The 23,645-nt window shown below is 45.6% G+C and overlaps 1 protein-coding gene across 1 annotated transcript; it reads right to left on the bottom strand.

The window, feature by feature from the left end:
• Positions 1-2,710: 2,710 nt before the first annotated feature.
• TNFSF15 (TNF superfamily member 15) lies at positions 2,711-19,780 on the bottom strand. The gene is made up of 4 exons (XM_027616138.2): positions 19,440-19,780; positions 8,726-8,768; positions 7,913-7,960; positions 2,711-4,286 (listed from the first exon to the last, which is right to left on the bottom strand). The coding sequence occupies exons 1-4, from the start codon at positions 19,659-19,661 to the stop codon at positions 3,832-3,834; spliced, it is 768 nt and encodes a 255-aa protein (XP_027471939.1). The 5' UTR covers positions 19,662-19,780; the 3' UTR covers positions 2,711-3,831.
• Between the last annotated feature and the right edge of the window lie 3,865 nt (positions 19,781-23,645).

The following is a 23,645-nucleotide window of genomic DNA, read 5'->3' as shown; positions in this document are numbered from 1 at the left end:
CACTGGAGCAGAGGATTCAGGGATTAGCCATCGGCTGAATTCTCCCCAGGCCCAGCTGCCAGCATGAGGCAATCACTATGAATATCCAGGAGAGGGGTGCACACTGAAGAAAATTTCTGCTACACACAGCAAAACACTTTCAGGACTCCAAGCCCTAGGAGAGCAAGACATCTTGAGACAAGAGACTACTGCATGTGTTTTGCAAGGTGCAGAGTATAATGAGCAATCCTCTCCTGAAGAATTAATCCCCAGTGTTGCAATCATGGAAACATGATTGGGGGAAGGACTGGGGAAAATATCTTGCAAAAGAATGTTGGCAAGGGCCATGCCTCCTGCACAGTAAGCTAGTCAAACTTTTATAATCCAGAGGGGTTACTGACAAGTGCAGAGGTGGTATTTCCTCTGGGGTGACGTAGCTTAGGTTGAAATGGAGCCAAGGGACCTCGTCTGCCCTGTTGAACGGAACCAGATATTTTCAGGATGTGAAAATCCTACTGTACCCTAAGTCAAAACACTTAGGAATATTTGTTGCTGAAGCAACGCCATTCTGCCAAATAGTTCTAAACTGTGCTAGGGTCAAAATGCAAGCAACCCCATGCATTTTGATCATGGTTCCTGCATTTTCTGAAGGTACACTGGCTTTTCAAAGCACCTCTGGCTCATCTGCAGGTTCTAATATTTTCAAGGGTGTTGAGGGCCAAACTCAAGTCCAGCAGATGATAATCTCTCTGCACGGGTGGCTTAAATGATGGATTCTACTATAGGAAATGGTATCTTGGTATCTTTATTTTATCCCCTTTTATTAATGGAAAACTCTGTGAGTAGCTCTTTAAAAAAACACTTAGTGTAAACACAAATCATTTTGTTAATGATCATCCTTCATCAGATGGCACCCATTTTCCGAATGAGAAAATATCCATGTGCCTAAAGTTAGCTAATTAGTTAGCTAATGTTACCAACATAAATGAAAGGGTCTGCAGATCATGGAGGTGCTGAGTGGTTAGAGTGAACCCATCTGAGACTAAAATAATTTCTCTTTGTGTCCCCAGGGTGAGTAGGCACTCAGTAAATGTGGAATTGATTTGAATTCAGCCTTTTGAGAGACACTGGACCAGCAGAGCATTTCCCCCCTAAAATATTTTCTGAAGCACGTAGGCATGCTCCTTCTTCCCTTGCAGATCTTTGGCAACATCTCATTTACTCCTTTTAGGAGACCAGCACGTTCTTAGGCATCCTCTCAGCTCATTTTTAAAACTAGTGCACTAATTTTGGCTTTGGAGAGAATGCCTAGGAAACAGAAGTTTTGACTTGAATCCTACTGGAAATGCTCGGCTGGCCCTTTCTGAACCGTACAAGATATAAGGACTTAACAAATTTAGCTGGGACAACTTCAGCACAATACACCTTTCAATAAACAAGCTTATGACAGGAGCAAAATAAACACGTGGCAGGGAGTTTCCGCAAGTGGTCGAGTCTTTTAGAATAGCGGGAAACTTCTATGTCTTGGATGAACTTCCAAATCCGACAAATGCCCTAAGGCGCAGTGGGCACGTCTGAAGACCCTTGGTTACATGAGTTCCTTTTGGTGGAGAAGGTGAGGGCGGTCACTCTGGCCTCTTGCATGCCCATTCTGTCCTGCTCCCCACGGTGTTTGGCACGCATGCAAATGCAGACAGAGCATTTTACTTTCTCCGTGGGGTGGTGAGTTCTGATCCTAGAGGCACACTGGAGTTGATAAAATTATCCCGATCTGCCAGCAAACATTTTTCGCGGAGTAGGTTGAAGGAGCACTGTCTTATCAAGCTGGTTTTATAGTTACTGAGAAACCTTTCCTTTCTGCTTTAAGTAAAGGGTAATTCCTCCGTCTCAGATGCCCTTTCCGGGAGGCCATCTGTTATCCGCCCACCCTCTTTCAGGAGGCGCTCCGGCTTCACTTCCTTTATGAAGACTCATGAATCAGGTGAGGTCACCACACCCTTTTCTCTGCTCCCATGGAGCCCTGTGCTCACTGTGCTGAGAAGGCTCTAGAGCCCTAATCTCCTAACTGAGAAACCAGAAATCAATTTTTACTTTTTATGTAACTCAACAAATATTGATCAAGTACTGCTACACCAATCATTCTGCTCAGAAGCCCTGGCACACACCTTTGTACCTGTGAGAGTGATTTTGGTGCCAAGTTTGCTTTTAGACCCTGTCGTGAAGGTCTCCCGCAATAGGCGGCATTGATGATAGGGGCCAACGTGCAGCAGGTCACTGCCCATATCATACCGACATGCTCTTTGACTGCACAGAATGCTCAGAGCGAACATGTTTCATCCCCACGAGCCCATTTGATCCTGCGAAACAAATTGGTGGACTCCTACTTTATAGACAAGTCAACTGAGGCTAAGAGCAGAGATGCCCCTCCTATCCTTGGCATATTAGTGCAGGAAAATCATACAGATTAGAGAGTATGAAGTCACTAAAGGGCAGGAGGGACCTTCTTAATGTTCAGCTTCTCCTCCATGGGAGAAGCCTTGGCTGGGCTGATTAGCTCATCCCTTATTGAAATCCCTTGAGTATTTTAAAAGAAAAATTCCCTGATAACACTCTGCACATAAAATTGTGAGTCACACCTCAAAGCTGATCTAAGTTAACTGTCTCTGGATTTGGTGATTGACTGTCAGTTCCCCCCGCCCCGCACCCCCCCCCCCCCCCCCCGCCCCTGAGAGTAAGTCTGCTGTCTCTTGGCGTTGATCAGGTTTGCTGTAGAGCTGGTCTAGTTGGTTAGAAATCTGTCTTCGAGTTTCTTGAGTGACCTCATCAGCTGGATATCTTATAGTGTCCGGAGAGCTTCAGAAATCTTACATACTAGTGTCAGATGAGATATTTTTTAAGGACTTGGAGTTAGTCCAAGCATGTTGGAGTACGTTGAATGATATTTGACGAGGAGCCATGGAGTGGAATTCATTTAAGTTTTGAATAGAGTCTGTCTTATTCTTCATATCTTCTTATCTTCTGGATAAAGGTAGTACCCAGAACGTAAAAGGTACTCAAGTAAACTGTGCTGAGTAAATGCTATTGTTGTATTTTTGATATACATGTGGAACTCACACTTGCTGGTTTTCATGCCTGTGCACAGAATAAAAAGAGGGGTTGCTTTTTTCATTTGCCATAGATGGCATGAAAACCAATTTCTTTCTTTCTTTCTTTCTTTCTTTCTTTCTTTCTTTCTTTCTTTCTTTCTTTCTTTCTTTCTTTCTTTCTTTCTTTCTTTCTTTCTTTCTTTCTTTCTTTCTTTCTTTCTTTCTTTCTTTCTTTCATGTTCATGAGAAATACCAGTCCTCTTTTCATTTTTTTTTAAGACAAGGCATTAAAGTATATGTTTGGAGACACTGATGAAGGATTTTGCTCTAGGGTTTATACTGTTTTCTAGGGCTCTGGATTTTGTTCAAGGGCCCCTGAACTGAAGCAAATGTTTCATGATCAAATCCCACAATAATTGGGCCCACTGGTGACCGATGTGTGGTACGAAGGGGTGGAAGTGTTCCGAGTAGACCTCCATTCATTTGGTGATCAGTGTGTCAGTGTTTAGAAACCCACCCCTTTTCCAAGCAACCAAGGTCATGTGTCTGCTCTGTTCTGCCTTTTTCCGGTTAAGATTCTCATCCATAAGGCATATAAAGTATGAAATTTCGGGCTTCCAATTTCATAGCTAAGCCACCGTTTCTGTGGAATGCTCCAAAACAAAAACAAAAACAAAAACAAAAACCTTATTATAATTACGTATGAGTGAAGAAAATTAGGAACTAGGAGGCAGAGGACCTTCACACGAGGATGCCTGCCTTGCCCCTACAGCAAGAAGGCTCCAAAGAAAGTTTTATCTTCTTTTGTGTAATCCACCAAAGAGATGTCACTGACGTTCACCATCAGCTTGTCCCCTTCCTGCAAGGAGAACATGGCCCCTAGGTAGATGGGTTGGAACCAGTTGCTCCCTACTTCACACACGGACTTGGTCCCCATTAGGAGCTGGGTCGGCTCTGGGTAGCTGTCTGTTACCTTAGTGATGACCACGATGATGGAGTCTGGCTTGTTCAGTCGGCTCACTTGGTGGATTTCACCACACTCAGATGTGGTTCCTCGGAACGTGACCTGGGAGTAAACAAAGTAGTCTCCTGACTCTGGGATCACCAGGAATTTATTTGTGTAGTTCATCCGGTTCTTGGTAAAGGCCAAGCCAAGTTCATGTTCCCAATGCAGAGCCGGAAACTGATTTTTCAAGGGCTGTGTGGGACTTTGTCTGACAACTGCAAAGACAAGAGAGAGGTTTAATTTCCTTGTGTCAGAACCTGTGGACTTTGCCAAAAAGAGTCTCATATTATTTTCAGAGTAAAGTGATTGAATAAAACCAACAGCTGACAAGCTCCTTGAGGAGGAATGAGTGGAGGAGGTGTAAGCAGACACATACTTTTGTTTGGAGAATAGCATCTTAGGGGCAAAAGACTTCGCCTCTCTGAGCCCGAGTTTTCTTTCCTGATCATTTAGAATTTTACCTGAGCTCTGTGATCTTGGAAAACAGTGGACGTTAAGAAATCTCACTCTTTGTGTTTCGGAAAACAGCCCATTGCGATCAACCTCTTCTCCAAATGACTTAGACCAAACTGGTGGGTGCCCTCCCCCCTTGGGTACCTATGGCAAGACCAGACACCAGATCCTCCAGATCGCCATTCTCTGCCTCATAAATGATCAGCTGAACTGTACTGTCCCCACTGATCCATGGGAACATAATGCTTGTTTTTTCTTTTTTAAAGATTTTATTTATTTATTTGAGAGAGAGAGCACGAGTGAGAGCAGAAGCAGGGGGAACAGCAGAGGAAGAGGGAGAAGCAGACTCCCTTCTGAGCAAGGAGCCCAATGCGGGGCTTGATCTCAGGACCTGAGCCTAAGGGCAGCCGCTTAACCGACTGAGCCACCCAGGCGCCCCAACATAATGCTTGTTAACCCAATTTTGGTTAAGCTTCTCTTCGGCCTCCAGGCTTTGGTCTGCCCTCAGCCTGGACCAGCAGACAGTCTCTCCTGAGAACGGGCTGGCCTTCGGGTAAAACATTGTCTGACGCTAATACCTTTATCCCACTTCTTTCCACCTGGTTCTTTCTAGCTTTGTTTACTCCTTTCTACAAAAGGAAACCCCTTTTTGCTTAACCCTTGAGACACTTGCAGACCTTCTGGCCAGAGCATTCTCCCTATTGCTGCTGATTTTCTTTCTCCTTTCTCCCACTGTGCAATAATCCTTTTGCACGAGCTCTCTCTTTACTAAGTCAGGATTTGTTTTTCATTTGACGTATCTTTCCTTTTTTTTTTTTAAGCGTATAAAAATACCCATGGAAAGGATTAAAAGGGATGGTGTGGGGGCGCCTGGGTGGCTCAGTCGGTTAAACGTCTGCCTTTGGCTCAGGTCATGATCCTGAAGTCCTGGGATCGAGCCCCACATTGGGCTTAGTGGGGAGCCTGCTTCTCCCTCTCCCTCTGCCCTTCCTCCCTGCTTGTGTTCTCTCTCTCTCTCTCTCCTTCTCTCTCTCAAATAAATAAATAAATAAAATCTTTAAAAAAAAAAAAAGGATGGTGTGTATAAAATCCCCAGCTATTAGGTATACCCTCTAAACTGCATTCACTTTCATTAGCCTCTTGTTTCAGACATACCCTGCTACAAAGAGTGGACATTTTAGGGAGTTGGATGTTCCCTATAGCTCCCCTGCAATGCTGCGGCCCAAAGTTATTGAAATTCAGACAGTGATTAATAAAAAAATCAACATGCAGGACAGATATTGGAACCAGAGATCCACAACATTCTGGAAATGCTTCTCTGACACCAAAATACAAGCTGATGTCATTGGCTTGTGGAGTGTAAGGGACCAGGGCTCTGGGTCACTTCAGCTCTATGGCCATGTAACGTTTTTAATCAGTGATGTAGGTCCCTTCTCTCTGAGTCTTGATTTCCTGTCCCTGAGCTAGAGATAAAGCCCCTTCCCCGTCTCATTTGGAAGATCGAGTGAATAGAGGAGACATGGACATTTTTATCATGAGGCTGGCTATGGTAAGTACTCAATACATAGTCACTTTCCCCAAATAAGCCAGCATCTCTCATCTTGACAGATTAAAAAATAAGCCTATTTCACTGTATATATTTTTATATGTTCTTATGTTTGCATTGTTTACAAATATACATTATATACTTGGACATATAAATGAGTGCTTTTATGAAGTATGTGTATCGCAGAAAAAATGAATAGAACCAAACCATTGATTTCAAATAAGATAATCTGCAGTAAAACCTGTATGTTTTAGGAAAATAAAAGCATATTTTAATTTCCTACGGTGGCTTTGGAAATCCACAGTGGTCCCCGCTATGTGCTATCAGCCACCGTTTGGGGATAGGTTATCTTTAAGGAAATATTTAGCAACTTTCACACCCGGTGGCTGCCTAGAAATCTGGTTCCTGGATTTTCTTAAGCATCTTTGCCGATGCTGACTGGACCCTGGATTATTTTGCACAATGACACATGTTTAGAATGCATGTGGTCTTTCTGGCCCTCCTACCCCGCACTCAGTGCGCCCTGGAGAGCTTTGTTGCTTCTTTGTAAAATCTCTGAAAGGCATTTTTATTAATCACTCCTGATCATCTCCACTCCTTCTTTGTGGATGATGCAGTAGATTAAAAAAATCCTCTGGGATGAGGCAAAAACAAAAAAATCATTTAGTCTCTAGACAAAGCGAGTTTTGTTGAACTGGTATGCAATTCGCTGTGTCAACACGGCAGCAAGTGGGAGTTAGGGTACGAAGTAGGTTGTAATGGGAACAGTGCAGGTCTAAGAGTCAGACTCAAATCTCAGCTCTTCTGAGTCATGTATATGATTTGGGACAAGTGACTTGACTTGTCAGAGCCTCAGCTTCCCCCCTTGTTGGGCTGATATGCAGATCAAATGAGATCACGGTTGCAAAATGCCTACCACAGTGCTGGTACACATGAGGAGCTCAGTGGAACCTAGATTCCCACCCCCAGCTCCCCCATTCAGTAGGAAGAAGGGTGATACCCTCACACTCTGTTGTTAGGATTTTTCCTGCCCAGCGTGTTCAATCTCTCCCATTCTTAAAGGCAAGTGGTAAGTGACTAGTGACTTCGTGTCTGTCTGGTCCTAATCCTCATTCAGGACTCACCACAAACACTTGCCTCTTGGTCACATGTAAGTCACATGTTTGGGCCCTGGGGATAGCCCCCTGTGGGCTGCAAATTTTCTTATAGGTCAGGAGAGTATGCTCGCTTTTAACTCCTTAGGTTTTCAATGGGTTTTTAACACATATTTGTGCACAGTCTTGCTCTTTTCTCTGGAGTCTTAGATGTATATGCAACTCCGGGCATCAGATGTCAGAAATTTCAACAGTGGGCTTGGGAAACTGGCCAGCTGGTGATATTATGAGGCCGCTCTGAATCTCTTCACATCAACAAAAATTCTTTGCAAATGTCTACCTGAATGCAAATGTCCAATCACTTCATCTTGAATGGGGTACAGATGGACTTGATACTTTTAGCAGCCCAGGGGATCTTTCATCTTTGACCAGATTCAGAATTATATGAATCTCTGAGTCTGAGTGAAGCCGTTTCTGAATGCCTGAGGGTGTGTATGAAAGAGAGAGACAGGAGAGGAAGGAAGAGGGCTGATAGAATCTGAAAGAAAATGCCCAAGAGCCATGGGCCTTTGGAACCCTTAAGGGAGGACGACATCTGAAAACCCTCCATTGAGAGGAGAAGTCTGTGACCAAGGTGTGTGGTTTCTGGTTTGAAGCTACTAGAATAAGTTTTGACAAACCCTCTGAAAGAAATCTTGGGCCCATGGCCCATACATGATCCCCTGGAAAACACACCAGGGAGAAATACCTGTCAGGTGTGCCCTTGGCTTATCCCCACCAGCTCCGGAAATTGCATCTGTAAGGAAAGGAGAGAGATGCTTTGTGTGAGTCAGAGGGTGGCTGGAGTGAAGACAGGATTTTTGGAGTTGCATGGTGCCTACAACTGGAGAGAAACATTCCTCTCCTTCAGCTTGGTCCACTGTGGATTGTTGTCGTTTTCCCAGGGACAGAGAAGCCTCAGGAGAAAGAGTCTTGAACACAAATGAATCTTGGCCCGTAACTTTGGGCAAGTTTCCAACCTGCCCAAGACTCTGTTTTCTCATTTCGAAGGTGGGCACATCCCTTGCTAGCATGAATGGAGAGTGCTCAGCATGATTCCTGGCACATGGCCGATGCTCAATGAACTCACATTACCCTTCCCTCCCTGCTACTGCTTCAGGGGGAGCAAACTGACGTTCGGCCTTATTCAAGGTCCCTTTAGCCATATCCACCGAAGCGTCTGGATGTCCTAACCAATAGGGTAGGGAGGGGTAGGATTAGGCATTCTTCTAATACTTTTATAGGAATTAACTGATTTAATCCACACTAATCTGAGAAGGTAGGTACCATTATAGCCAATTTACAGGTGAGTAAACTGAGACAGAGGCAAGTGACATTATTTGCCAAAGGCCATCACCTCCATAGGCCATATACTTGGACACAGCACCATTTTGTCTTTTTAGTGACTTGGGAGCAACCTCACTTCTCCTCTGGGTTTTCATCCCTCTGAACCTCCCTCATACCCAAACTACTGAATGCTCTGTTCCCCACAAGAGAAGGCAACAAATACGAACACACTTACAAGCTCGCTGATGTGAGGGTCCAAACTCTTGCCCTTTTGAAGTCTATTGGAAAAGAAAGATATGATTCAGCCCACCTGTGGTCCTTTTGTCACCCAACCCCACAGCTGCCCATAGCAAGGGCATGATTAAGATGCCTCTGCTACCCAACCTGGGCATTCTGAGATGAGGGACATGGCAATGAGACTACTCGATGGAGGGGAATCTTGTGCCCAAGCGCTTCCCTTTCCTCCTCCAGCACCCCTTCTTTCTCCTATACTCATCTTGGAAGCTCAGCTTCGAAGTTCTGTCCTGAGAGCCTTCCCTGTTCTGTTCTAGGACACTCTGACATCTATTATTTGAACAAATGATGGCACTTGCTTTATTTTCTTTTGTCCACCATGATTTAAAAATTGGAACTACTTAAAAAAATGATACAGAAAAAGAAATAAGGGCTCTGGTCTCCTTCCCACTAGCCCCTTGTCTCCATGAATGACATGAAGACATGTCCATCCTTGCAATCCTAGCTTGCGAGCCATTTCAGATACCACATGGGGCAGGCAGGGCGGGGAAAGGGTAACTGCTTTGGAGGCAGACAGACCCGAATTTGAATCCTGCTGTCACCATTTATTAACAACATGATCTCGAGCAGACACCTTTCCTCTCTGAGCTCTGGTGCCCTCATTTGAAAAATGGGAACAATAACAACCCTAACCTCAGATAATTCCCACGTTTGAGATAAGGATCAAATAAGTTGTGTGAGTCAGGACAAAGAATGTGCAGGAAATGAAGGAATCACCATGTCTGAACACAAAGCTCAGGAGCAAAGCTAAGTCCTTGGCTTAAAGGGATAAAATCACCACCTTACATTTTACGGTTTCCAGGAAAACCTTCTCTGATATGATATTGACTCAATTCAGAGTCTTCTGATTGGGTTCTTGTAACTACATAGTCCCCACGGACAGTGATCCTCATGTCACCAGTTCTGTATCTTAGAATCCGTGTGTGTGTGAGATCGTACTTGTGAATGAGGAATTGTGTGTCCATAGCGTGTGACAGAAGACAGTTCTAGCAGTGGGGGACGTAGGAGCCGATGGGTTTTGTGTGTCTCCATGTCACTCTAGTGTGGTGCTGTGTGCATGGATGTCTCTACACGTGTTTGTGTGGTCATGTGCATGTAGCTGTGTCATAGCTCAGCAGGACTGTGAGCAGGTCTGTGATGGCAGTGACCTTGTTAAAGCCCAGACTGCCAGGCTCTTTTTATTCCCAAGCCATGCTACCTCACCTCCACTGGAAGGCTTCTTGAGGGCAGAGATCTTGTCTTTGAACGACAGACCCATTGTCTCTCCATTGTCTACTTCCTAATTCTGTGAATAGCAAGACAACTGCTTGCCTTCAGTGGCCAGGCTTGAAACTTGCTGCTTTCTCCTCCCACAAACCCAAGGTGCCATTTCTATTTTGCAATTTTTCTCATTCGTGCCTCCTCACCCCCCACCCAGGCCTCAGCACACTGTTCTTCTGGATTCTCCCATCAGCCTCTTAACTGATCCTTTTGCATCTGGTTCTCCTTTTCTTGAAATCATCTCCTCACCCGCTCTCAGAGTGCTTTTTCTAAAGCATCACTGTATGGGGACACAATTCTGTCCATAAACCTTCAGTGGCTCTCCATGGCCTTCCAGACACAGGCCCAAATACTTATCTTGGCATTCAAGGTCCCAGTTGACCACCCGATTCTTGTAACCCACTATTTATTCCTCTCCGAGTACTCTGTGCTCCCGCCATGAGAGGCAACCACAGTGAATGATTCAAAGGACCTGAAAGATGCAGTAAGTGTAGCTACTTTCTGTTGAATGAGGAGTGGCGCTGTGCTATGCTACGCCCTTTGCACGCATCATCTCCTTCAGCGTTGCGACGATTCTTCAGGTAGACGCCATTCATACCCTTATATTGAAAAGGGGGCTCAGTCAGGTTAAGTAACTTGCCCAATTTCCCACAGCTGGAAAGTGGAGAAGTAGGATTTTAACCCAGGCCAATCCACTCTAGAATTCCTGTGCCATTGCACCTTCTCACTTCCGGACAAGCTCCCCCTTTGGTGAGGTGGATGGATGAGTACCAGCAGCTCCATGCACTGTGACAGTAGGGGAAACACAGAGCTCAAAAAACAGGAACCCAGCCCAGAAGTGGGGGAATCAGGGGAAATTACTTCTGAAGTTGAGTCTTACAGGTCCCACAGGAATTAGCCAGGTGATAAAAGGTAATGACCATTCCAGACAAGGCTAAGAGCTTGTGCAAGAGTACAGAGGCCCAGCAAGGCATGGGAGCAGCTGGGAAACTACAAGGATTTCTGCTGCCAAATGAACCCATTCAGCATAGGGTCGTGAGTACAGTTGCTTTGGAAAACCTAAACCCAATTGATGCAACTACTTGTCCAGCATCAATAACTTTGATGGGCTTTAGGAGTGGGGTGGGGTGGAGAAGCAGCCTAGAAATGAGCTTATTCTGTAGCCTGTTTCCTATGCTATTCCTTATTTGCTGTTATCAGAGCTGATAAAGAATTGGTTTGTGGCAGGCAGAAAGCTGAAGGGGAAGAATTGGGAGAGCATGGTTGCATCCTCTTGTGTATGAAATGGTACAGTCCTGGCTGGTCTTCTGCTTCATTTAGTACTCTGCTGAGAAATCTTCTCGAACATCTGCTTATTTTTGTCTCAGCAGACACTCAGCTAAAAGACTGGAGCATTCCCTTTGGCTCAGAGTCTCGCTGTCATTAGCATGTATCTGCGATGTGAACACATTTCCCTCTTTGCTCTACTGGATTTCTATAACTTGGGCATACAGTTATTTTTATGTGTGGTTGGATGCGTATGGATCTTAGTGGCCTAGAATCTGCTATACATCTGGAGCCTGTCATAGTGCCAGTTAGCAGGTGTTGAAGACCTCAACAGTCCAAGAGTCCCCAAGAACATCAGCTGGGACTCTCTTTCCAGGAACAACATCTAAAGCCTTCCACTGCTGCTTCCCTTAATAATGCCTCCTCGTGGGAGGAAGATTTTTGTGATGGGAAGCAGGAATGAATGAAGAGGATATTTGAGACGAAGAAACAGTAGCTTATTTGGAGGAAGGTTTATGCATTTGAGCTGGCTCGATGCCTGCTCTCAAGGTGACTGTTTGCAAGAGCTTTTCGCTCTCAAGTACAATCCAAGCTGCCTGTGGGCGATGACCTGACCTGTCTCTTGCTCACCACCAGATTTCTGGTGCCTCAGACCATGCCTGGCACTTCTGCCGGATTACCCAATCAGCACTCAGTGACTTTTGCCCGAGTTTGGCAATCCAAAAAACGAAGAAAAAAAGACCTTTTGATTTTACAATACATGCCAAGTTTTGAGTTCTTGTTTAAATTTTAAATAATTAATTTAAGTTAAATGGCCATAATCTTTTAGTTAGTGGCACCTCCAAGTTTTTCATCAGGCTTTCATCATGGCTCCAGAAATGTTTGTGGAAGGTTGTGAGCTTTGGCCAGGAATCAGAGACAGAAAAGGCAAATGTGGATGCCTGTGGGGATTCATGTTAGTAGAATAGTGGGGCACCTGTGGCTACCAGCATTGGTGAGCCCAAGCAAAGCAAGCTGGTGCTTTTTACGCCTTAGTTTCTATAGGTCAGGGGATTTTTCACTCTTGTTTGAGTTTCTTTCTTTTTTCTTTCTCACTTTTTTTTCTTTTTTTTGTATGCTGATTGGTAATCCCTGACACGTTTTTGGAATTACTCTAATACTTCAACCAGGGAAGGAAGAAGGATGGAGGGTGGGAGACCGCTATCTAGTCGAGTACTCCCCGGGGGCCAGGTCTGGTACTGGGGTTTATGTGTGCTCCTTGCCTACCACTCCAGTTACTCTCCAAGGAGTAGTATCACCTTTTTAGAGGCTTTATAGGCCAAAGGTCAAAGGGCATCACCTTTTTAGAGGCTTTGTAGGCCAAAGGTCAAAGAGTAAATGGAGGGTCTGGGATCTGAACCTTCAGACCAAGTGCAGACCCGGGCGCATATCAGAAGCCCCATAAACATTAGCTGAGTACACACCATGGACCATGGAACCCGAAGCCAGATGATCTTTGAGATTCTCTTATTGGCATTTCCCCAGAAAAAATCCCTTGAGTGTATTTTAGCTAATGACCCATTTAGCCTTTCTCCCATGTCCTATACCCACTGTCTAGTATATTCATAAACAGGAAGAGAGATCTGTTTCTTGCCGTCATAAGTGCTGCAATTGCAAAAACATCAATGTTTTATGACCCATAACATCTTCCCAGCACTTCTAGGAGAAATACACAGACCATTGCCTCCTTGTTTTTGGCTTTCGCTTTTCTCTGTTTGTACTTGCACAAGGATAAATCCAGCCTGGAAATGTTTTATTCCAAGGCCATTTCAATTCATTACCCTCCTGGGTACACTGGACGGGGCTTCAAACCCAACATTCAGAGGGGTGCAGAGCTGAGCATGTGGTGTTGGCAGCCAAGCAAATGTGGGAATCCCAGCCCTAGGGTTTCCTAGCAATCTGACTTTGGTATGTCACCTAACCTCAGTGAGATTCTGTCTCCTCATCAATGAAGGCAGGCAATCATGCTTTCCTCCCGGAAGCATCGTGATGCCTAAGGAAGACCACACACATACAGTGGATATCCAATTCACCTTCCTTCTTTCTTTGGGTTCAGTCAATATTTATGGTGCATGGTGTTGGTTCTGCATAAGTTCCCTTTGGTTTCACCACTTCGGTGATACACAGAAGCCATCCTTGGGTCTCTTTATGACCAGCGGCAGATTTGGATCATTTAGGAGCTCTGGACGGCCTCCTCCTTCTCCCAGCAGAAGAGGCTTCCTCCGTCTACAGCTGGCTTCTGGACTTCTGCCCCTTCCAGTGCAAAGGGCTTGAGGGAATGGAATGTACCCTCCATGCATTTCAAAACCCACCCTTGTTACTGCAGTCGGTGGCTGGGCCTCATTAAGGAGACCAGGCTGGGAGATGACTTCTTACAGCGTGTGGTCCATCAGGTGAGGACCCGGGAGCTCCCGGTGCTGGGCATGGAGTAATGTGTGTGTTTATTTATTCATATATATATATTTTTTAGAGCGGGAGAGAGTAGGGGAGGGGCAGAGGGAAAGGGAGAGAGAGAGAGAGAGAGAATCTTAAGCAGGCTTCACGTCCAGCGTGGAACCCGAGGTGGGGCTTGATCTCACGACCCTAAGATCATGACCTGAGCCGAAATCAAGAATTGGATGCTTAGCTGACTGAGCCACCCGGGCGCCCCGTGTGTGTTTATTTTAACAGGTGAATGAATGGATCCTGGAGTCACCAGCTTGGAGCTGCCGCAGATGTTTGGGATTCATGCCCACAGCGGGCTCACCCTGCCTTCACACAACTTCACCAGTTCTGGGCTTCTTGCCCTTCACCCCCAGCCTGAGCTTCTGGGTGAGCTGGCTTCTCTTCCTGGTGTGCCAGGACTCTCGGAGGCCAGAGCAGGGGCAAAGCCACCTAATGCTCTGCGTTTTGCAATTTCCAGAGCACTTTTTATTTCAACCATCTGCTTGTTTTCTCGAGACAACCCTGAAAAGGGATTGTCAGAACCGTCCCCGTTTCCAAAGAGGAAACAGCCCGAGTGAGACGAAAAGGCTACACCCAAGATGGAGCAAACAGGGAAATCATGTCTGTTGAGCATCTACTTCATGGCATTAGCTTGCCGACATCCTCTTTCAGAATTCTCAGCACGGGGCTATGAGGGAAGTGTCTTCACCTCCCCATTTGACAGACAGGGAGCGGATGGCTTAAGGAGGTCAGGTACCCTGTGCATCCCTTCCTCTCTCTCTCTCCACCCAGCTAACAGTGAGTGCCTTCTGTGTGCCAGGAACAGTGAGGTGCCCCCAGGGGAGGAAGGAGACTCGAATTTATTGAGCACTTACTACATGACAGGCACTTTTTAGGGAATCCTTATTAAATGCTCCTGACCACCCCAAGAAGTGAGTGATTTGCTGGGTTAACACCACAGGCAGACCAGCGTGGTCGGCTTAGGAGGAAATTTTGAATCTGAACATCACACTCAGTGCGACTTTGGGCACATGGCTTAGGTTTTCTAAGCCTCAGCTCATCATCTCTGAAATGGAGATAATCGTAGCACTTTCTTCATTGTGTGATTTCAAGGACTAACCCAGATGAGATATTTAGTAATAACAGCAAATGTATCACACAGACGTATGTGCCAGACACCAGGCTAAGGGCTTTATAGGCCCGATCTCATTTACTCTTCTCAAAACCCTGGGTATGAAGAAGCTTAGAACAGTGTCTGGTGTCTAATAAGTTATTATAAGGTCACAGCTGTGGGTGGGGGGGAGCCATGGCATTCCCTCAAGCCTGCGCAACTCTGAAGCCTCAGCTGGCACCCCTATGGGGTCCTGGATGGAGACCGGGGTGGGGGTGGGGGTCTCAGGAGCAGGTGTGTAGGGGAGAGGCGAGCAGAGATCAAGGGCTAAGAGCCTTGCAGGGCTTTTCAGGAAGGGGTGAAAGTGAGATTGCAGGGAAGCAAGGAGAATCTGGGGCGAGCATGCAGGGATGCCAGAAGCAGCACGGGAAGGGAAGGACAGAGATGGGGCAGTGGCGCAGTCCAAGGAAGCAGCGCCTCGTGGCACCCCTGCCAACGTATTGCACAACACTTCGGGCCCGCTCTGCCCCAGGCTGGGGGCTGAGCCAGCACGGTGCATTGTGTCATGCCTGGAGTACAGACCCCGGGTGAGCCAGAGCAGTGCCTGGGGAAGGCAAAACCTGGTCTCCGGGGACCTGTGAGCCAGCGTGGGGTCCATGCACCCAGCCTGAGGGCAAGGAAAGCCACTAAAGGCCCAAAGAAGGCCCAGGCCATGGTCAGTGCAGCTGGGTAAAGAATGGATTGGAGTGTAGGTTATCGGTACAAGACCAGGGTGGAGAAGGAGGTGCGGAGGTAGCTCACAAATATCAGGGACCAAGAAAGGCCCTCCAGCACCCAAACCTGCTCTCTGACCTGGTGATGGCGGATTCCAGAGCAGGTGGGGAGGGTGACAGGTATGACGTAATGTCCATGAGCAAGGAAGTTCCTCAGTCGTGATAATGATAATTGCTATCATTTATTAATCTCCTACCTCTTGCCAGACACTTTAAATACTTTATTTCTAAGTATTCCATTTCATACATAAGGAACCTGAAGCGCAGGGAGGTTACGTAACATGACTAAGAAGTGGCTGGGCCAGATTTCAAACTGATTTTTCCAACACATGAATCTATCCGACATTCTCCAGGAGTTTGATGATCCTAAAACATTTTACTCTCCCTCTCTCTCTCTTTTTTGTAGATGTAACATACACATTTTGTGCAAAAGTGGGTAAGTTTAAAAATGTCTCTCTCTTTCACCTGTCACCCAGGTCCCCAGGCTAGATGCTGGCAGAGCAACCAATCTCTTGTCCTTTTCTTGACATAATCTATGCATTTATAAACACATTCAGAAAAGTGAATATATAATATATATATATATTTTTTAGAAAATGAATGTCCCCAATTCTATATACTGTTACATACCTTTCCCTCCCCCACTTAATTATACATCTTAGAGAAATTCTCCATCCTTACATATAGAGATGCGTCATTTTTTAGAAACGGTGGCAGCTGCAGGCTTTCACTGCACGGAGCCACCAGGCTGTATTTAATTGATGTCATATCTATGGACACTTCCCCTAAAGGTAGTTATCCCAAACCTTTTCAAATCTGATTGCTGCTCTGCAAGCTTACCTGGGTAAGGATTTTGTCACATTGAGTATTTCCTTACACAACCCCTGAAGGAAGAGTTCAGTTTAAAATAGATATATAATTTTAAGTTCTGGTCACTGTTTTTGTTGCTGCTGATAAGACCCTGGAACATTCCTACACCAATCGCTGTTGCTTTTTGGTAGTTGCCTGGCGTAACCATGATGATCACGTCCCAGGAACCAGGTGTGTAACTCTCCCCGCGTTCCCATCAGACAACCTGTTCCTGCACTTGCCTTCTTAGCATTGCCAGGGTGTTAACATTGGCATCCTCTTTTGGCAGAAAAGGAAACAGATTCAAAGAAAGGAAACCACATGCCTATTTTTACCCAGCCAGAGGTGGCTGTGCTGGGATTCAAACTCAGATTTCTACGAGCCGCGATATTTCAGTTATGTCCACTCACACTCTCCTTGGTGATTTAGCTTTCCCTCTTGAATCCTATCTTCCATCTTTTCTGAGCTGGTTATTCTCCATTAGCCCCCTGGAACCTCTTTTTCCCCTTCTTGGCTCAGCACTGTGTCCCGAGATGCTGGGCACACTTGCTTCCTGGCTTTTAAGCCTGACTTCCAGTCTGGCCGGTGGGATGAGAGGCAGGGAGAGGAGCGTGGCCAGCTCTCCCATCCTTCTTCCTGCTCCCTCCCTGATGTTTGGCAGGCAGGCTAGCCCTCTCCTACATTTTCCTTCTCATTGGGTTCCCTGAAAACCGAAAACCGCTCCCTCCATCTGCCCCCTCCATCTGCCCCCTCCATCTGCCCCCTCAGGCCAAGAGGTGATGACTGGCTTCCCACCATTGCTAACCCCAGGATGCTTTCAGCTCTTCAGTTCCCTTTTATCTGTTTACATCTCAGCAAGTAGACTCTTCTTTGAACCCTTTTCAGACTCCTTACACATTCTTCTTTAAACTCTCCTGTTTGAATGGACCAGATGTTTCTTTTCAGGACTCCGATTGCTACATGTGGCTGCACCTCACCCCTATTTCCCTTTCTCTTCTTCTGATGACCGAGAAATTCTACAGTCTGGCCAAACCACGACGCTACGCTTCTCTGCGTTTCCGCTCTCCAGGGAGATTGCTTGAAGTGTCACAGAATGAACTATTAGCCTTTTCATTTCTTGAGTAGCTAAGATAGGATAGGCACTCATGCCTTCCCTCGTGGGGCTTCCTGTCTAGTGACAGCTCGTGTCTCCAACTCTCTTCCTGACAGGGCAAGTCACTGGCCCCTCTGGACCTGGCATCTCACCACCAAGGGGTGGTGACTGGCTTCCCACGGTTGCTAACCCCTAGGTGCTTCCAGAGCCTGATGGTCTTCTATTTTTTTTTTTTTTAAGATTTCATTTATTCACCCGAGACACAGAGATACAGAGAGAGAGAGAGCGAGCACGAGCAGGGAGAGAGGCAGAGGGAGAGGGAGAAGCAGGCTCCCCACTGAACAGGGAGCCTGATGCAGGGCTCGATCCCAGGACCCAGAGATCATGACCTGAGCCGAAGGCAGACGCCCAACTGACTGAGCCACCCAGGCGCCCCCCTGATGGTCTTCTAGATCAAGAAAGGCGTTTTTTTTTTGGCATCTGCTGAAATAGGGGATCTCAAGACCACATTTTAAGCAGAGGCACTGTTTCCCTCTAGAACCCCGGAGAGTTCAGGTTATTGGAGGCCACTCAGTGCCTCATTCAAGAACAACTGTCTCTTCCTGGCTAAAGCACAGACTTCCAGAACACCGACTAGACACTGTGGTTTGGCTTCGTAGAAATCAGCTCCATGGTGGCCTGGAGGTCACAGCCTGATTTGCCATGCCTTGAACTTCTTCTCTAACATGAACGGCATTTCTGGGTTGTCTGAATATTTCTATGTTTTCTGAAAGATGGCATGTGGTCGTGGAAGCCACCATCTGAATCAAGGTCTGTTTGCTGACCCTGAGGGGGTGGGGAGAGTTACACATTAGCCATGGCTTGCTTGCTCTCTCCTTATGTTTCTGCTTTGAAGTCAGCCAGCGTTGCTGAGAAGACAGGTTTCCTGGTAAACCAATTGAAAAGCCTGTTTTCTCCTCTGGAATTTAATACTTGGGACTCAGATGAAATCTGTCATCACAAACCATTCAGGTGTGTGTGTGTGTATTTATAAAATGGTATTATTTGAATGACCCTGTCTTCAGTCTTCAAGATTTTTAATATTCCTACTCCAGAATAAGTTTCGCCTTGACACCAATACCCCCCACTTGGAACCATTGTTCTCTCTATACCTTATATTCATTTTTGACTAATCTCCTCTACCCTTAGCCCCCAGCAGGATCTGAGAAATAGACAACCAGGCAAGAGGTTCTTTCTTGAACATTGAAAGAGAATATTTCTAAACCCAAGAAAGGGGGTTGATTAAATAAATTATAGCACATGCATATACAGGACTATAATACAACCATCTATATCATCATGCTGCTTTGAATTTACTGACAATAAATAAAATCATAACACATTTGGAGATTCAAAATAATCTCATCTTATTAAAAAATACAGAATTATATTCCCCAAGATGTCAGTAGTGGTCACCTCTATGTGGTTGTGGGTAAGAAAATTATCTTCTTTTCCTTATCTGTGTTTTCTAAATTTCTTCAATGACATGTGTTAGTTATGCAATTTAAGGAGGCTTATTATTTTTTTTAAAGAAAAAGAATGTTCCCAGATTATCAGTACATGATGATTACAATTATCTAAAAATATGTTATTGGAGATTGTTCCCATAGAAACGGAAAGAGGGACAATTCATCCCCTGGCATTACTGAGGATAAACACCAAATCGGATCTCTCTAGCCCTCACATGCTGCTTCCTTTGCAGGGGAAGCAGGGAGCAGGGTGGGTCAAGGGGGTCTGTCCAGAGCTGCAGTGCCCACCAGGTGCCTGCAGTAGGTCCCCGGATCCCCGGGTCAGGGCTTACCTGGAACACACAGGCATCTCCTTGGGCCCGGAGCTGGCCCACGAGTAGGTAGGTGGTGAGTCCTGCCAGGATGGGGAGCGATACCAGGCAGCAGGTGAGAGCCCAGCGCATGCTGCTCCTGGCTGCCAGCCTGGCTCTGGCCTTGGGTGTGCAGCTGCCTTCCTCGGGCAGCATTTCCACACTGGCTGTTTCCCCGAAGCCCAGCCCCAGATTCTCCGCCATCCTCCTGCTGGTCCTGAAGCTGGCTCTGACTTCCCCTGGGCAGAGAGACCCTCCATTAAATAGAAGACAAGCTCTCACAGTGGGTGCATTAATCACTGTCTACTCCTCCCCCCCGGGCCTCTCCCCTCCCCACTCCACAACACACTGGGCCCTGCCCTGCTAGGGAATGCACCGCCTACAACAGAAACCAAGTTTGGCTTTAAAAAAAAAAAAAAAAAGAAGAAGAAGAAGAAGAAGAAGAAAGCTTTCCCGAGTGTATTTATATACAGTGTGCTCATGTGCTCCTTCATTCGTTTACAGAAGGAAGTTAGGAAAGTCCCTGGAGGAGGTGAAAAAGAATCCATCAAGTCAGTGGGCAGGGCGAATTAAAATATAGCTGTCCCTGCCCTGGAGACCTGCCAGCCAAGCCAGTCTGGGGAGTGTGCTGCTTCTGGAAGTGAAAGTGAAGGATGGGGAGGTGTGTGGTGTGGCTTGCAGACTGGGAAATAGAAATCATGTTTGCATCACCACTTTGCAAAATGCTGCCAGGCCCTCTGTCTTTTTGAGCTTCATAGGAGCTCATTTTCCTTGAGCAGCTAGGAATACTGAAGTTCTGGAAAATGAAGGCACTTGGCTTTCGGTCATCCAGGGATTAAGACAGAGGAGCCAGGAAGATGGTCTAGTTCCTCTAAATCACTATTTGGGGTTCTTACTTCTATTACACATCCACCTGTGAAAGGAGAACACATACCTAACCTGAGTTGACCAGTTGTCTAAGCAAAGAGCATGAGGTCATAGAGGTGACTGTCCATGAGGAGAGGACATTGACTTTTCCTCTCTGATTAGTTCCAAGTTGATTGAGCACAAGTGATAGGCCTTGCCCACAGTTGGGTGTGTACGGGGGCCACATTTATTAAACATTTCCTCAGTGCCAGTCACTATTCTAAGAGAGTTAAATGTACCAGTGAAGTTATTTAATCCCGAGATAATCTTTTGACATAGTAATATTATTATTCCCACTTGACAGATAACGACACGGAACCATAGGATTGCGACTCAGGTCAGCCGGCTCCGGAGTGTCATAACCATTACACTAGGTTGCGCGTGCTGCTATATTATGCACGTACACGGATACCCACACCCAGCATGCCCAGGGAGAGGCCATCCTTTCCAGTTAAGGGTTGGGAAATCTTCCTGGAGAAAGACGTGGTGTTGGAACTAGGCCTTGAAGCTTATGGAGGGTGAAGTTGGAGAAAAGTAGAGGACCCTGCAAAAAGATGGGTAAAAGAAATAAGAAAGCTTAAGGATGTCCTGTGGCATGTGGTGGAAACCAGTCCGACTCTCACCTACATTCAGTTGCTACTTCTGCTTATTTCACAGCCTGAGCCTTGTGGTCTACTTGGAAAGGTGTTTCATGACCTGGTCCCTGCCCACATCACCCCTCGCCAGTGTCCAGCCTCATCTCTTAGGACTTTCCCAAGCTGCAGTTCTCCCAAATGCATTATGGATTAGCTACACTGTTGCACATGCTTTTCCCTCCACCGGGACAGCTTCCAGTCTTTCCCCTTCATATCACCATGCCCCCCCCTATTTTAAAACTTTGTATTAAAACCTTCCCTTCATCACCTGCCTCCAAGATTGGGTGAGATGCTCATCTTCTTCGTTTTTATAGCTTCTTATTCTTCCCCTATCATCAAGTATTTCATACTAGACTGTGGCTGGCTACCTTTCTATCACCTGCATTAAGTCATCAGATGTAGGAGGGCAGGTGCTAAGTCCTATCCCTTCCCTATGGTTGTAGCTCCTAATGTAATGATGGTCTCAACAGACATCTGTTGAAATAAGCATCTAACATATTTCCAAAGAATCCAGCAAAGGATGATTTTTATGTCCCTTGGTTACCCATTCTTGGTTTAACAAACCTAGTAGGAAACTTTTCTTTAAGATCAAACTAAATCTTTGCCACTGTAACTTTTAAACACACAATCACACTTAATATCCGATCATCTTGAAGGAGCTTGCAAATGTGTTCTTATTTTTGTATTTCTTTTTTAGGAAGTTGGTATGTTTAATCAAACCAGGGTCTTAAAAGTGTTAGATGTATGGGTTCACATGAAGAAGTATGTATCATCAGCCACAATATAAGAAGGCTTCAAAAGATGGGGAACGCTAAAGACACCAGACTAGGGATCTGGAGATCTGGGATTTAGTCCCTCAATTGTGTGACCTTGAGAACTCTAGCAGACCCTACTCGTTTTAATGTACCTGGCTATCTACAAAACCTGGCAACTAAGCTTGTTATACTTCTGTTTAAAGTAAGGGTCAATGGATCCTGAGTTTGTGCCTAGGGAATGTCCTATAAGAAGAGAATAAGAATTTTAGGGCACGAAACTATGGGCATCTAATTGGGATGGTTGTAGATGTAGATTCACATGTAGTTGTAAGAAATAAAACAGAGAGATCCTGTATATCCTTTACTCAGATTTCCCCAAAGGCAACATCTTGCATAATGAGAGCATAACATCACAACTGGGAAACTGACATTGACATTGATATTCAGATTCTACCAGTTTTATAGGCACTCATTTGTGTATACATATTTAGTTCGGTGCAATTTGTCACAAGTGTAGATGTGTGTGACAATTACCACAGTCAAGACACAGAAAAGCTCTGTCTCAAGGATCGCTCATGCTACAGTTCATAGCCACTGCTACCACCCTCCTTCCCCTCCTCACTTAACCTTTGCCATCCACCAGTCTGCCTTCCAACTCAATAATCATGTTATTTCACAAATGTTACATAAATGGAATCATGTAGTCTGTATCCTTTTGAAATTGGCTTTTTTTCCCCACTCAGCATAATTTCCTTGTGGTCCATCCAAATTATTGCATGATCAATGGTTCATTTCTTTTGATTGCTGAGTGGTATGCCATGGTATGAATATAGTATGGTTTGTGTAACCTGGTGACCCATTGAAGGACTGCTGGGTTATTTCCAAGATTGACTTATTATGAATAAAGTTGCTTTGAATATTAGTGCACAGCTTTTTGTGTGAAAGTGCCTTCATTTCATTTCTGGTATAAATCTCTAGAGCGAAATTGCTGGGTCATAACGGTAGGCACCTGCATAGTTTTGTAGGGAACTGCCATATTCTCTTTTCTAGAGTGGTGGTATCATTTTACTTCCCACCAGCAATGTGTGAAAGAGCCAACATCCTCTCTGCATCCTCCCTCCAGCATTTGGTGTTATCACTATTTCTCATTTTAGCCCTTCTGGTAGGTGTATAGTGACACTCCCTGTGGTTTTACTTTGCATTTCCCTAATGGCTAACAATGTTGAACATCTTTTCATGCACTTATTTGCCATCTGTAAACTCTTTGGTGATACAGACATCTATTTTGGCTGCTAAAAGTTACTTCTCACTTGCTTCTAGCTTCTCAGTGGATTCCAAGGCAGAAGGTAAATAGCTTACAGATAAATGATGAGTTATTGTGTTTGAGCGCCAACTATGTGCAAGGTAGCTTTCTAGGTACTTTCTAGCAGTGACAAGAGCAGACAGCAATCCGTATGGTCATAAAGCTTATATTCTAGTGGATTGAGATGGCCAGTAAATAAAATAAGTTAAGTGTGTAGGGAGATAGGCAGTTATTTAGTTACATTTTAACATAGGGTGGTCAGAAAAGCCCACCTGTGCTAATAGGAGATGCTTGAATGAAGACCTCAGGTGAGGGAAGCCATGGGTGTCTGGGAGCAAACTGCTCCTGGCTTTGAAGCAGTTGTGTTCTGGGAGCATGAGGATGGCGGGGAAGGCTGGAGCAGTGAGGGAGGAGGAGACCAGAAGCAATGAGATCAGAACAGTATTAGAGGGGGTTGGCCACACAGGGCTTCTGGGCATGGGTAGGACTTGGCTTCTCATTCCGTGTGGCAGGGAGGCTCTAGCACATGTAGGGCAGAGGAGTGGCAGGTTCTAATTTTGCCTCATAAGGATCATCCAGGCTGCTGTGT

This window comes from Zalophus californianus, chromosome 13 (assembly GCF_009762305.2).
Source record: "Zalophus californianus isolate mZalCal1 chromosome 13, mZalCal1.pri.v2, whole genome shotgun sequence".
Classification (NCBI taxonomy): Eukaryota; Metazoa; Chordata; class Mammalia; order Carnivora; family Otariidae; genus Zalophus; species Zalophus californianus.
The sequence above is the reverse complement of the archived record's forward strand: the minus strand, read 5'-3'. Positions and strand labels throughout refer to the sequence as shown.